General features: G+C 38.8%; 2 protein-coding genes across 4 annotated transcripts; one reads left to right on the plus strand and one right to left on the minus strand.

Moving 5' to 3' along the window:
- Positions 1-595: 595 nt before the first annotated feature.
- Positions 596-7,106, minus strand: anp32b (acidic (leucine-rich) nuclear phosphoprotein 32 family, member B). 2 transcript variants are annotated; one of them, XM_008317131.3, is made up of 7 exons: positions 6,374-7,106; positions 3,959-4,108; positions 3,687-3,809; positions 3,080-3,272; positions 2,841-2,941; positions 2,675-2,741; positions 596-1,272 (listed from the first exon to the last, which is right to left on the minus strand). In XM_008317131.3, exons 1-7 carry the CDS (start codon positions 6,425-6,427, stop codon positions 1,190-1,192), a joined length of 771 nt encoding a protein of 256 aa, XP_008315353.1. In that variant the 5' UTR covers positions 6,428-7,106; the 3' UTR covers positions 596-1,189. The 2 variants fall into 2 exon arrangements, with proteins under 2 accessions (XP_008315353.1, XP_008315352.1); XM_008317130.3 differs by having other exon boundaries at positions 2,823-2,941; positions 6,374-7,104.
- A 1,670-nt stretch (positions 7,107-8,776) lies between these two features.
- On the plus strand, positions 8,777-14,748 carry trmo (tRNA methyltransferase O). Of its 2 annotated transcripts, none has more exons than XM_008317128.3 (9): positions 8,777-8,951; positions 9,160-9,250; positions 9,609-10,168; positions 10,258-11,439; positions 12,301-12,446; positions 12,860-13,034; positions 13,392-13,549; positions 13,687-14,259; positions 14,388-14,748. In XM_008317128.3, the coding sequence occupies exons 4-9, from the start codon at positions 11,351-11,353 to the stop codon at positions 14,606-14,608; spliced, it is 1,362 nt and encodes a 453-aa protein (XP_008315350.1). In that variant the 5' UTR covers positions 8,777-8,951; positions 9,160-9,250; positions 9,609-10,168; positions 10,258-11,350; the 3' UTR covers positions 14,609-14,748. The 2 variants fall into 2 exon arrangements, with proteins under 2 accessions (XP_008315350.1, XP_008315351.1); XM_008317129.3 differs by having other exon boundaries at positions 12,908-13,034.
- Positions 14,749-14,821: the final 73 nt, after the last annotated feature.

Raw genomic sequence — 14,821 nt, forward strand, 5'->3', positions numbered from 1 at the left:
CTCTTCATTGACATGAGACATGTCAATCTATTCTAATGCCCCTCCCCCCAGAGTTAGCATTATGAGGTGTTTAAACGTTTAACACAAATCTAGACAAACAGCAGCAAATGGCAAACAGAAATCACAGGAGGTAACATCAGCAGCTAAAACAGGTTCTTTAACATGTGAAATACCAGATGCTGTTGAAGTTGGTGCTAGCCATCAGCAAACCTTGTACGCCTTTAGCTGGACTATATCCCACCTCAAAAACCAGGGAAATATGAGGCTTAATGCAGTTACAATTAAACAGAAGTTAGACTTGTAATAGTCTACTCCATGTTTTGACCAAAATGTAAAATCCTGTCAGTTATATTGATGATACACAACAATTACCACAATTAAAACCTGGAAAACCATCACCCTTCCCTTGGCAGAATTTTGAACTGGTACCATGTGAGGGCGCTGTCAACCAGTAGGTAGACATGGCCATCGACTAGTGATAGGGTCTTCGGTTTGATTCCCACCTCCTCCATAGCATTCATTTGTGACCGTATGTCACCGCATTACAACGATTCTTGTACATAAAATAAGCAAGGCAGGAAAAGTGCAAAGCACAAAATGTTAACATTTTATTTACAAAGTTGTTTTTTTGTCATACAGAAAGTAAAAATGTAGCTACAACCTTAAATTATGCAACTTGTGGCCACACTAAAAAAATCATGGCTCACCGATTGCACAGCTGCTATAGCAATAATTTTATTGAGAAAAATAAGGAACAGAAAAAAAATAAAGAAATAATGAGAAATAATAAACCCAACAAAAAAATAATTCATCCAACAAAACATTAAAAGCACAGACCCAAAACTAGATACCAGTCCCAAAGTTCTCACACGGGAATACAATGAGGGATCGACGGTGAAATTGTGGAATGCAGAGTGGTGGGCTGCCTGAGAACCTCGGAGGCCGTGGGCTGGGTGAGGTGGAGGCGTTGGGTGGCTCTCAGTTCCATTAGAGGAAAAAATAAAGGGTGGGCAGCTCCACTCGCCCCACCCATCAGGTACAGTCTTGCCCCATTATAAGAGCTCTGAACTGGGGAGGGAGGACGGGGTGGACATGGATTACAAAGGTGGTGAGAGTTGTAAGAGGGTGGACGTTTGGGTGTGTAGGGTGAGATGGGGAGACTTGGAGGCTTTTGTATTCAGTTTTACTCTTAATCATCATCTTCGTCGTCCTCATCCTCATCTTCATCCTCGGGGTCTCGCTTTCTCTTCTCCCCTTTGCCGGTTTCTGCGTCTGTATTTTAAAAAAAAAAGTGTAAGAATATATGATTTTACAATTTAATTGTTACTCATTAAACTCACTCACTATGGATTTATTTTATACAGGCGGTTTTTCAGAACCCAAGAATGGAAAGCTTTTATCACATCATTGGAAATTGAAATAGTCTTCTTTTTTAAACGAAGGGAGAAAAAAAAAATCAACCTATTTATCTAACTGGTACCACCATAAGGACAAAATGAATAATTGTTTCAATGATAAACAAACAGTTTATTATTTAAACAATAGCCAAAGACTAAGTTATGCACATCACACGGTCCAAAAACGAAGGTGAGTTATCACGTCACAGTAATGCGTCACTCACAGACGAAACCTCTCATCAGGCTCAGCTATCAATCACACTTAAACCAGTAATGCTTGTTTCTTGGTCACTTTTTAGGCTGCAGTCTTCACCCAAAGCACTGTCAACATCTGTATCTCTAATGTGAATTTAAAAGAAACATTTCGTGGAAATGGTGAAAGAGTATGAAAGGTAAACAAAACGCTCACATTCTAGTTTGCCTGCTCCTTTCAGCAGTGGACAGATATATTGTCTGTATTTTGTCCCATCTTTTGCCTCAGTTCGGTACCTCGGTAATTTCATATTTATTTTTGGATAATACTCTTTGGCAATGCTTTTAAGTAGTTTCCTTGGGAGAACAAGATTGGATGGTGAAAGTGGAGGCAGAAAAAGAAAATAGAGACATAAAGACAATGAGAAAACAGTGAGACGGATATGAACATAACAAAAAAAAACTAGTTGTGCTGTGATTGATAAACTCTGTCAAGCATACAAAAGCTAATATTTTAGGTTAGCCATTCCCTACATAGTATCCTGCAAGAGTTGCACTGGCACACGCTTTAATGTGTGTGTTCTTATAATAAAAGTATATTTACAGCTCCTCCAAGTCCAGATAACAAGCCTTTTGCCCTAACTAGATATGGCAATGCACCCAAGAAATGCAGTAGTAATCCAAGGACCCTCTGTACTTTATAGAGCATGTTGCGATATATACTGTAGTACGTACGCTGACACACAGATAGCCCTGTAGTGATTTTGTTTGTTAAAATTATGACTTAAATTATTTGTTTGTGCTCTGCGTTTGACTAATCTAATGTGACTTTTAGATTTGGTTTAGACTGATAACAAATGACCAGCACAAAATGGCAAAAAAGTAAAAGCAAAGTCACACCAGCAAACAGCAACTAGAGCAAGAAAAGTATTTTAACCACCCAACCATTAGTTCCTTGGTCATCGGTTATCTGACAGCAACGGTGGTGAATATTGATAGAGTCTGAACATAGTTGACACAGTGGCACACAGCCATGTCAAAACCAAGAATCACTGTCAAGTGGTTTTTAAGAATGTGTTGCATACCATCATCATCATCTTCCTCGTCCTCATCCTCTTCATCTACTTCTCCATCTTGACCAAAATCTTCCTCCTGGGTAAACACAGTACATGTAAAAACAGAAGAAATGCATTTTAATTTCACACAATTCTTTGTATTTATTCTTTGTTTTACCTCTTCTTCTCCGCTAACCTCTTCATCATCTTCTCCTTCCACCTCCTCTTCATCGTCATCCTCCTCTTCCTCATCAAAGTCTTCCTCCTCTCCATCCTCATCTTCCTCCTCCTCTCCCTCTGCAATACACAATTTAAAATTAATGTATGGTGTGATTTAAATTAGGCAAAAACACATTTAAAGCCATCATGCATTAAAACCAAGCCATACATCACAGACAGAGCTACTGAAATTGGTAAAAGGCTGCATTTATTTACCTTCATCTTCATCATCATCTACACCATCGCCGTCCACCTCTCCATCAGAGTCCGAAGCTTCCCTGTCCTCCATGTCATAACCATCCAGGTACGTGAGCTGGGGCAGCAGCTTGAACACACTCTCTCTGTAGTCATTCAGGTTTGTCACTTCACAGTTGAACAGATCCAAACTCTTCAGGTTATCCAGCTTTTTCTGTAAATAAACAGTGAATTTCTAATGAGTACACAGTTCCATGGCAACTGATGCTTCAATATATAAATTGTGAACAACAACGTATGTGATGTGAAATGTCCTATCAAAGCCAATCAGTAACCATAACAGTGTAACATGACACAATTTACATATTAATTTCCCCCAAAATTGCACTATTATAAACATTACATGTTTTACAATTTCTCAAGCGGTTGAATTTTATTTAGGCATCTACATGTTTTAAATAGATTTAGAAAACACTTGCAATTACAATGAAACTAATAACACCACAGTACAGTAAAACAGCAAAAAAGAAAGAAAAAAAAGAAAAATGCACAAACAATTTCGGCATAACTTTTGCTTGCACTGCAGAGACACTCAGATGTTTGACAAAAATGAAAAAAAAAATCATACCAATGGTTCCAATGTGCTGATGTCTTTTAACTTGTTGCCGCTCAAATTTAAATGTGTGAGGTTGGGGAGTTTCTCTGCTAAAACGTCAAGGCCACCGCTGATTCTGTTGTCACTCAACTCAAGCTGGTGGGGGAAAAAAAGATACACAGAGATTATTTCTGATAGAATAGTCTTTATTGTATAATCTATATTATATTACAGATGACACACCCCCTCCCCTTAAATGTAGTTTTTATATAGCGAACTAAAGCAGGAAAGCAGAAAAAGTTTACCTTTTTGAGTTTTCCTAGTTTAGGCAGGTTGGAAACTGAGGTTAGACACACATTTATCAAACTGAGGAACTCCAGGTTGACAAACTCAGCTGTGAGGCCTTCAACTTTTCCTTCAACAGATCGACAGTTGTCTAGGACAAGTTCTCGTACCTGAAAATTAAAAAGAAGGGAAATGGCAAAATGTTTTATTGTTTAACTCATGTCATTTGCAAACAATAATAGTTGTTTTAAAAGGTCTAAAATACTGAAACTCGTCAGGAAACAAACTGCCAAAAATCAGAAACAGCAGCTTTTAATATGGTATGTTCTTATTTACAAACTGAATTAAGAAATTAAGTGTGCAACATTGTGATGAAATTATCCGAAAAAACATGTCTCAATCAGATTTTGGGCAGTTGAGAGTTGACATCGGTTGTGCAATTCATTGCTGATCAACAAAAACACTGCACAGAAAGTTGTCAGCAAACGTCCAAAGAACATGATTTTGACAACAAAACTGCGATATGGAAGCTCCGTCTCCAAGTAAAACACTGTAGTTTATCAAGCTAGGTATGGTGCATCGCTTTTTTAGAAACGAACGAGAGCGAAACGGTGGCTTCCCGTGGCCTGCTGATGCACTCACTAATGACAAATGCAATGATTTTTGTGAGCTAGCTTGCTACAGGCTAAGCCATTGCCCCTTTTAAACGCTGCCGTGCGGTAGAGGAGCAGCTAGAGAGCTCTGTCTGCCCGCCATTAACCAAGCCAACAGCAACGGAAAGGAGGGCGAATACACCCTTAGTTCAGATATGCTTTTCTCTGATTTATCCAGCTTTTCATATGGGAAGTGGAATATTCCTTGTCGTCGTGCGAACGACCGAAATTGCAAGTTTGTTTCAGGTGGTTGCAACGTTTTTAATGTCGAAGTGGCGAAGGAAATGTATTGAAAACGGAAATTTAGTAAAAAACAAAGATGGAGACAGTTCCTTTCTCCCAGAGCTTCAAAGACGACAGAATGACAACATGGCGATCCCCGAGATACAGTAATGCAGTTCTCTCAACACTTAACGGTGTAGAATTATGTCTATAAAGTGTAACTATTTTACCTGCACAAAATCTAAATTATATTTTAGATTCACACGTGATTTATTTCGTGCATGGATCCAGAGGAAACGCCGACAGTCGAGTTTTTCCACTGCCCACGCACTAGGCTCGGTGCAGCGGACCGGTGTGTCACTCACGCAAGCAGGCTCTGTGAACTAAACAGCTGCTCCACAATTTCGATACGTTTTGTTACAATCATCGTAGGGTTGCATTTTATTTATTTTTTTATTCGCATTTACTTAACACACACAACGTATGTAACATTTTAAGTGTATTATGTAATAGATTTTTGTCGTCTGCGAGCGCTTTAGCGAAAGCAGTCAATATGGCGGGAACAAAAATAGTAAGTTAGGTGGCTCCCGTCTGAATGATACCCAGACTTCAAGAAGTATGAAAAGTATGTAATATTAGCAATAAACCGTGTGAGGTGCAGTTCTGCTAAGACTGTCGACGAGCAAGCATAAAACGTATTTTAAAAATTAAACGCCGCACATTCCGCCGAAAACTTAGGGTCGCGTCACATTGAACGTGGCTTTAAACGGACAACGATTTCCTCTAATGTTTTGCTGCCTGGAGTAGTTTGAATGGAAAACCCATATGTTTAGTTTGAAAGGCGGTAATGTTCAAGTAGCGATGGTCATATGGGTGAGTCGTGAATCAAGTGACTGTTTTTTGTTGTCGCTGCCGAATCTGGCCATTTTATATGAACGCTGTCGTGTTCCCCAGAAATGCTCAGATCTAACAATTGAATGGCGATGGTCTGTTATTATGTCAGGAAAACTCCATTACAAATACAACTGCTCTGTACTTATAAAAGTGTATTTTTTTAAGACAAAAAGAACCTTCCTTTGGCAGTTGAGCTAGCAGCAAACATGGCTTCCAAGGTCTGTACAAAATATACCGCTCTGTGGATGCTAAACGCGGAGCAGGGTGCACATTTGCCGAAATATTCGTGTAAAAATAAGTTAAGTGACTGTGCTACGACGGTGGAGTCGAGCGGAATGCTCCGTGCACCATTGACCGAGGCTGCGAAACGGTTAAAGCGCTGCAATAATGCCTGGGAGCTGGGGAATCGCCGTTTCAAAGTAACGCCAGAATAATGCTTTTCTCATCTCCTTGCTCACACACGCCTAAACCCAAACAGTGTGTATGGTTAGACTTGTTGTGCGACTATTTTCCGCCGTAACATACCCAAGAAAACACAATGTAAAGCCCATGTGGTCACCATTACGTTAGCCACTCAGGTCACTCGCAAAGCAGAAAAAGTAGCAAGCTAAGCTAGCAAGAGGCTAGGCAGAAAACTAAGGGCTGCTTTTAAAATGCAAGACTCACATCAGACGGTGTCCTGTTTCTTAGCTCCAAGTGGATCCTCTTGTTCATGTCCATCGTGCCCTGCTAAAGTAAAACTTTTCTCTCCTGTGTTTTGATGGGATCTTCAGTCTAAAAGGCAGAGATGCCCTAATGGAGGGAGAATATAGGACTGTATAATGAACTGAGGCAAACGCTAAGTTAGTCGGAGAGAGGAGACAACCATGGAGGGAAACGGGACTGAAACTAAATATATGCTCAACAGCGCCATCTGTGTCCAGAAACGCCCATCGCCTCCACAAAAGCCATTGCAGTCACAAACATGACGACGACGCTGCCCCGTAACAGTCCTATGGTGCAATTTGTTACCGTGAATAAACTACTTTACTGTCTTAGTAAATACAATATGTTTTGTCGCCGTGTTATATATTGAATGTAGAAAACGTATTTGCAGTTATTTATTTGAAAATCATATTTTCTTGTGCGTTTTCAAGAAAATAATCGGAAACAGTTTGCTCGATGTTTTTAACCCATAACTATAATTTAACAAGTTTCGCATGTCAGATCGACACCCACTTTGATATATGCAACGTCATCTTGCATCTGTTGGAATTTCATATGTTATGTACACGGTAAACAACACCATTCCTGTTTTAATATGTATTTTACCTGTTGCCACTTCAACTAAATGACGTTTGTTTTCTCATAACTACAGCAATAAAGACACTGGTATTACTGTGAAAACTTGACTAAATAAAATGCTTGATACCAACAGCTTGTCATACTCTGTTGATTCATAAGCAACAGTTTCCCCCACACCGCCTTCACCATTTGGACACATTGCTTGGAGGGAAATATTTGGTTTGCTGTAAAGAGAGCATTGTGAATGCAGGGTTGGGTACCCCTCCAACCCAACCCCCTTAACTTCCTGAGACACCAGATCCCTCAAGAAGACGTTTACAGAGCATGAATGGTAAAGCACTAACCACATTCTTTTTTGTTTTTTTGACAAATTATTGATTTGACTCAATAATATAGTTAAATTACAGTACCGTTACTTCCCGTAGTTTGGTAATAAATATAAGGTCAGGCTTTAGGCAATGTACTTTTTTCCATGTGTCAGTAGATACCCTGGCTTTATTTAAGACCAGTGTATTTGTGACATGTCTGACTTGAAAGGTGATTTTAACCGTACTGTAACATACTTGTAAATTAAAGGATAATTAAATTGGCACAATGTGTGCAGCAACACTGCCTACTAATGTTGAAGGAAAAATGGTCAACCCCCCTGTATGACAGTTCTATAACACTCCATGCGAAGGTTTGGTAGTTTGGAGATAACACCAGAAGATGGCACTGTAATCTCTACTTTTCTTTATATCAAATGTACGTTTCATTGTTTTAAATAGACTAAAGTTCAGTTGTGTACAACACAAACAGAAGTCCTTTACAGTATTGTACACAGTCCTTCTGTAGCCTGCCTCCTTAAGGTCATTACAGTAGATCATCCCCCCCATCTGTTTTGGTACACTAACCGTCACTGTCATCCTTCACTGAATCCATAGATCTTGGACAGCATCTTTAACAAACATTGTCCAATACATAGTCTCTCTTCAGCACACGGCCAAACCACCTTAGCCTGCCTCTAAACTTTATCTCCAAACAACATGCACTCTTATGAGACCGTAGTGAAGTCTTTGACTTCAGCATGAAACAATCTAGTTAGTATTAGGTTGCATACATAAACATAAATGAACACTACTACATAAAATATTGTCTAATATCTAGGAAGTAAAAGAATATACATGTATTCTTTACATTCTAACTCAATATTCCCCCTCCAGTGTTAAAGGCATTAAGCATTTGAGCCTTATTTACTCTTCTGCACAGCTTTGTTCACTGATTGGCCTGAATGCACTCATCAGAGCTCAATGTGCTGTGAGAAGATTGAGAACGCACCCCAACTGGGCAGCTTTCCATCTATGAGATAAGATGGTTATGTTATAACTATCGCCAAAGAGTAAAGGAAGAAGACTTTTTATTTGGTGTCCAGCCACCAGTTTTTTCACATAACAGGTTATCCCAGTTTACACCATGCTCTCTCTCTCTCACACACCTGCCAATTGCTGATGTTGCCTATTGTTTCCCCAGTGTCTATCATTTATTTAAATTGACAATTTAAAACATTTAATTAAAAGAAAATACTTGCACATTAAGATGTCTGCAACAGGGATAGATTATTTAAATACTTTTTTTTACCTCTATGTAAAAAAAGGTATGTTATTTGCTTTTTTTAACTTTGTTATTTTGTCTTATCCCCATTGCAGACTCCCCACTCACAACTTTTTTTTTTCATGCTAACTCCTCCAGCTTTACAAATATGATAAGGCCACAGCAGCAACAACTCTCCCTACACCATGGTAATGGTTAACCAGATAATTCATTTAGGGGTGGGAATAGAAAACAGTCAGAAGTTACTCTGACTTCTTGTATTTGCGCGCCTTCAGTGGGCTGTATTTATTCATAGTGGGACTAAAAATGGAAGACACCTTGCAGCAAGAAAAACAGGAGGTTGAATATAAAGATCCAAATGAGGATCAAGGTAACATTTAAAATGTCAGCTTCTTTTTAAAATGAAAATTATTTTGCATTTCTTTGTTAAAAACAGATCTAGATGAAAGCATTGTAGACTCTTTATCTCAGTTACTCTGCTCTGTGACAGTAGACATATGTAACTAATTCTGCTCTGTGAATCTGTTATTTCTCAAGTACACTTGTTTATGTGGCTTTTTTGCCTGGTTATTCTAAAGGGGGATTCCGCCGCAGATTGCGAGACAGGGCTCTCCTCAAGAAAAGAAAGGCTGAAGCAGAAGAGAAGGAAACTAACCATTGGGTTTTTGGGTAAATTTAGATGAAAAAACATTGTCTATTTGAAAGGTGTCCTACGTTTACATTTATGTTTGCTGTTTCTGAAACTTAGTTTAAATGCTGGAAAAACAAACAGAAGTTGCAGTCATGTTTTCAACACTGATAAGTATAGTGTTATTATAACCCAGTTCTTGCTCCAGGGGACAGTGAATTATCACAAACCTTTCTGCTTATCACTGGTTTATATTGAATATAGAGCAAGAGGAAACCAAAGGTTGCTGTGGTGTTTCTGTTAATGCTCCAAAGCTCGGTCAAGGACTTTGAACTATTAGTTTGCTGCATCAATACTGTCCAGCTAGTTAGTCTTTACTAAAATAATTCTGATTTTCAGGGTGGAAAACCAGAGAAAGAGATCCAAGGCCAGTGATAAAAGTGGCACAAAAAAGAGAGGGAGGCCCAAGAAGAAGGATCCTTTCACTGAAAAGCCAGCCATTCAAGAAGAACCACCATTTTCTCAGGAGGGTCCTGCAGTAGTGGTGGTGCCTGAACCTGTGGAGACCAAACTAGAGTCACAATCAGAACCTGTTCTTGCTCCTCTTGATTCTGCACCCGTGCTTGGATCTTTCCAAAGTTCTGTCCTTGCTCCTTTACTATGTCAATCCGCTTTAATTAACCAGATTCCAGCTCCTGTTTCACCCTCAGTTCCCAACTCAGCTCCTGTCAATCTTCTTGATACAGCCCTAGTTCAGGATCCACCACTGCATGTTACAATTCCAGTTCCGTCCCAGGATTCTGTTTCAGCTGCTGCTCCTGCACCTCCACAAGTAGAAAACCTCTACACACGCATGGAGTCACAAGGTGGTAAGGGACTTGATCAGGTCCTGATTGAAGATTTGGGCCCAGATGAGGAAGAAGACATCCCTGCAAAAGAAGACAAAATGTCTGATGAAGGTAAAATTGTAAAATTTCAACAGCATCAACATCTTTTGAACCATATCAGAATGCCTAACAATGTACATGCTGCCTGTCTCTGTCCTCAGATCTAACGGAGGCAACAATGGTCAGTGCTTTGGAGCAAAACAAAATGTTTTCTATTTCAAGTTTCTCCTCGCCAACCCCACCACAAGAATATCTTCCAGGGAATTCAGTTTAATTTTTTTAAATTAAAAATACCAGTGATACCAGTTTAGGTTAGATCCAACATCCTTCTTTATTCTTCAGTGTCAGCTGTTAAGAATTCTAAGTGCTAGTCAATGCATTCCTTACATTAAAAACAAATGTGTTTTCTTACCAAACCAGTTTGCCTATTTATTTTCAGTATGTGCTTGACTGTTGCATTTCCATTGAGGTTAAGGGTGGATTTCTTTGCTCTTTTTAACAGATGAAATGTCTTTGTAATTGTAACTAATTTGATAGAATTTTCTTAAAATAAAAAAAACAAACAAATAAAATACACTTTTTTATCTGAAATATATATAATAATTATGGAAATGTTAAGATGTATGTCAACAATAAATGTATTTTGCTTCACGTGTTTTATTTATTACTATTAAATATGAAGATTTACAATTATTGTACATTTTTAACTATATTGATTGTTAACATATTCTTACCGGTTTCTTGTTTCTTTGTAAAACAAAGTCAACACATGAATAAACATTTTTCAGTATTTATTCGTATGAAAGAGTTTAGAAAACAATTTTATACATTTAACAGAAAGAGGACGTTGCCAAAAGCAAATAGCTTGTTATTCCAAGTTTTTTTTTACTGGTAACTGTATTATTGACAGCTTTGTCCTCTTTGGTTTTATAAATAAAGTTCGTTTTGAAAACCAGTAGGGGACATAGCTGTTGTTGCCCCCTACTGGTCATTAAGAGCAACAAAAATGTATTGGCCTGCATTGACCAAAAACGTTGTTGACTGCAACACTTCATATTTGTGACACAATAAACTTATTTTGAATAAATGTCGAGATAGAAACCGAGAGATAAACGATCCCACTGTGTTATAGCTGCAGGCTAATCACGTGGTTTCCTGGTTGGGGGGACTTCCGCAAGTGTCGTCATTGTAGTGTTCATAAATAGTGTGTATGATTTTAGGTCTGTGATTTGCTGACTTGTTGTTTTGTAAAATATGAGTCCATTGTGTCAGTGTTGCGGTGATACCGTCCGTCAGTTGAAGCAGCAGGTTTCTGTGATGAGGAGAGAAATCAAGAACCTGAGGTACGTGCGTGAAAACATGGCATATGCAAACAGTCGTTACAGCGGAGAACCAGAGCACAATGTTAAAAGACATTAGTGTTCGAAGTTAGCAGACAGCAGGGGCAAATTGACTCTGAAAGAGTTGATATTTCCCCCTAAAACAATGTGCTGTTGCAAAGCCCGTGGCTGTGGGTAAATGGACAAGTGAGGCCATGATACGTTTACAACACGTGTTCGATGTGATATTTACGTGCTTTTATCAGAAAATATTTGAACATTATATCATACTGCTATATAACATGAAATACACTTAGTAAGTAACGTGTTGTTATCCAAGATGGCGTCGCCAAAAACATATACTAAATCCTCATTACATATTGTAATATTGTATTAAAAGCAAACAGAGCAGACAATAAACTACTTTATACACATCTTACATAAAAATGAGATTATCAAGTGAGTGTGTATATTGGTTGGCAATGAATAGGAAAACGGAACAGGAATTATCAATTCAATTTATTTCAATTAGTGATTTTATTAGCACCACACACAGGTTGTATTGGGCTTTGCAGTTTGGAGGTACTCCCTGCATTTTCCATGTCTTTCCATGTGTTACTGTGATGGACTGGTGAAGGGCTAGTGTGTACTCTGCCGTAGCCCCTCTGACCCTTAAAAAACTTTAAGCATCTCTCCCAGGCTTCACCTTTAAGCTCCTTAGTCCCGGGCTTCAGTCTGAATAAACAACATCATCTTACATTATTACATTTTATTAGGTTATGCCACAAAAACAAACAAACAAAAAAAAAAAAAACATGTTTGAGATTGATGTGATGAAAAAGAAATGTAACCTTTATTTTTTTCTCTCCTGTCGTCAATCATCAGGCAAATGTTGGACAGTGCAACTCGAGCCAATCGCAAGCACATGCTCTCACTTCAGTCTGCTCTGTCAAAGATTGGAGTTAGTGAAAAAAAGGACATCCAGGCACCCTCCCCATCTTCATCGTCGCCAAGTGCTACACTAGAGCAAGGTGACTACTCGTAGTAGGAAATACACCTCTTCACTAATATGTTGTTTTTAAAATGCAAATTAAAGTTAGCTGAAAACAAAATATCCACATTCACACAGATCCACTCTATGTAAATAAAACTGTATATTGTATATTTCAAAACCTCTGGATTAAGGGTATGCCAATGGTTAGTAAATAAACATATTTAACTGTTACTCATCCAGTGTTAATAATAAATCTTTCTCTGTGTTTAGAACTAGTGTATTGTACCACATGGGAGGAAATTCGAGTGAATATCACCAAATTAATAATTCAGATTTGTGGCTTTACCTTCTGTGCTGCAACTTTATTATTATTATATAATACAATTATATATTAATATTGAGAAATTAATTGTGAAACCTGATGTTTATGAAATATGTGCCACACTACAGGGAGCATTCAGACAGTACCTATTGGTTACATCACTTCCTGTTTCTCAGCGAAGAATGGCACACCCAGACAGCCCACAGTCTGTGGCCCCTCGCGAGCGAAACTACGGATCCAGCACAGTGTTTTCAATAACCCAGAACATGCACTAGTGGGTCTGGAGCAATATTCTCATGTTTGGTACGTTAAACTGCGAATATCACTCGCAAAAGGCCTCATGTCTAATCCAAATGAAAGACAAAGTTGAAATATGTTCATATAGTTTGAGTTTTGAGTTAAAATGTTGAATTTAATGGAGTTGTTGTTGTTTTTTCCTGATTTCAATGGTTGTCTAGTAAAACGTGTTACAGAGAAGTTTGAATGGACGAGTAAAACACAATTGATATGTCCTTTTTAAAGTCGTTTGGCACGGTTTTGTATTTTTTCATCATAACAAGTAACTTTACGCGGCATTATAATTCAACCTCACTTCAAAGAAATCAGATAGTAATCTGCCTTTTGTTTTTTTTAATTTGCTGTGTATTTTTTTCACTACAGGGTCATTTTTCTTTTTCACAAAAATGGACATCTTAGCTATAAAGCCAAAGTGAAGCCACCTAGACTGAATGGTCAGAGAGTTGGCGTTTACTCCACACGCAGTCCACATCGACCAAATGCATTGGGCCTGACTCTGGCTAAACTTGATGGAATTGTAGGTCAGTGAACCTTAATGTAAATGTATCTGTCATATTGTGGCTCGGTAGGGGTCAGTATACATTATGAGAAGCCAAACATGTAGTAGTACGTAGTAAGTTCTTCTAAAACACATCTATATACTGTATATTCTTTTTAGGGGACACGGTACATCTGTCAGGCATTGACATGATTGCTGGAACCCCAGTACTTGATATCAAACCCTTCATCCCTGACTACGACTCCCCCAAGACAAGAACTTGTATGGATTTGGCTGATTGTGATACAAATAAAACAGAAACTGTCTCAGTGGAATCCAACATCTCAAACATCTGCAACGACTTCGACCCTCCCTCAAACTCAAGGGACAAAACAACCTGCTTTGACAACTGGGAATGTCAGCTTCCACAAGACGGATCTGAGGTTGAGAATCCTTTGATAAACCCTCCTGATCTCCTTACTAATTCTGCTGTACCTGAAGACATACACAGTGCACTGCAAGAAGTCAAAGTTTACGTGAAGCAACTTGAAATGCAACAAAGTCACAGTCAGGCTTTAGACTCCCCATTAAGCAAAGCCCTGGCGTTGTCAGCAGACAGGCCCTCTTTTGGAGAAGAGGTGTACAGTACCATTGCTGGCTGGATCAGAGAACCTCCTGTTGGTAGGCTGGAGGTACGCTTTACTCCTCATGCTGAGAGAGAGCTGGCTGGTTTTCTTCCTGCAACTCAACCAGGTAAGAGAGCCTTTCAGAAACGGTATGTGGCAGCTGTTCTAATTCAGCCACAAGAGGGTGCCATTATAAAAATAATGAATATAAAAGTGGTTATTCATCACATCAAAACACGTTTATTTGCCACACAGAACACACTGAAAGTGTACGACCCAGATTCAAGTTCCTGCGCAGTCACACAGAGGCTGTTGCTGCAGTCACAGGGGTGTTGTCAGCGGATCCACGGTCAGTCTACAGGAGAACACGCTGTACCGACCGGCTCTTCTTCTTCACCCTGGACACAGCAGACATTACTTGTTGGTTTGGACAGGACTTTGCCGAGGTCGTGCAAGTCAAACCAGTTGATATCTAGATTGTCAACATGTGAGAAACATTTGAGGTTAACCATGTGCATTGAGAATAATGGCTGTGTGCCTCATGTCAACATATTGTGTTCATTTTTTATATAGAAGACATGTATTTCAACGTTTACTCCATGACTCCAAAAAGATTTAAGAAGCAGAAAATTTAATAAATATACATTTTCATCATTTCCAAAATTAAGTATTTTTGATCTGTGATTGAT

The sequence above is a fragment of the Cynoglossus semilaevis genome, chromosome 9 (genome assembly GCF_000523025.1).
Source record: "Cynoglossus semilaevis isolate Cse_v1.0 chromosome 9, Cse_v1.0, whole genome shotgun sequence".
Classification (NCBI taxonomy): Eukaryota; Metazoa; Chordata; class Actinopteri; order Pleuronectiformes; family Cynoglossidae; genus Cynoglossus; species Cynoglossus semilaevis.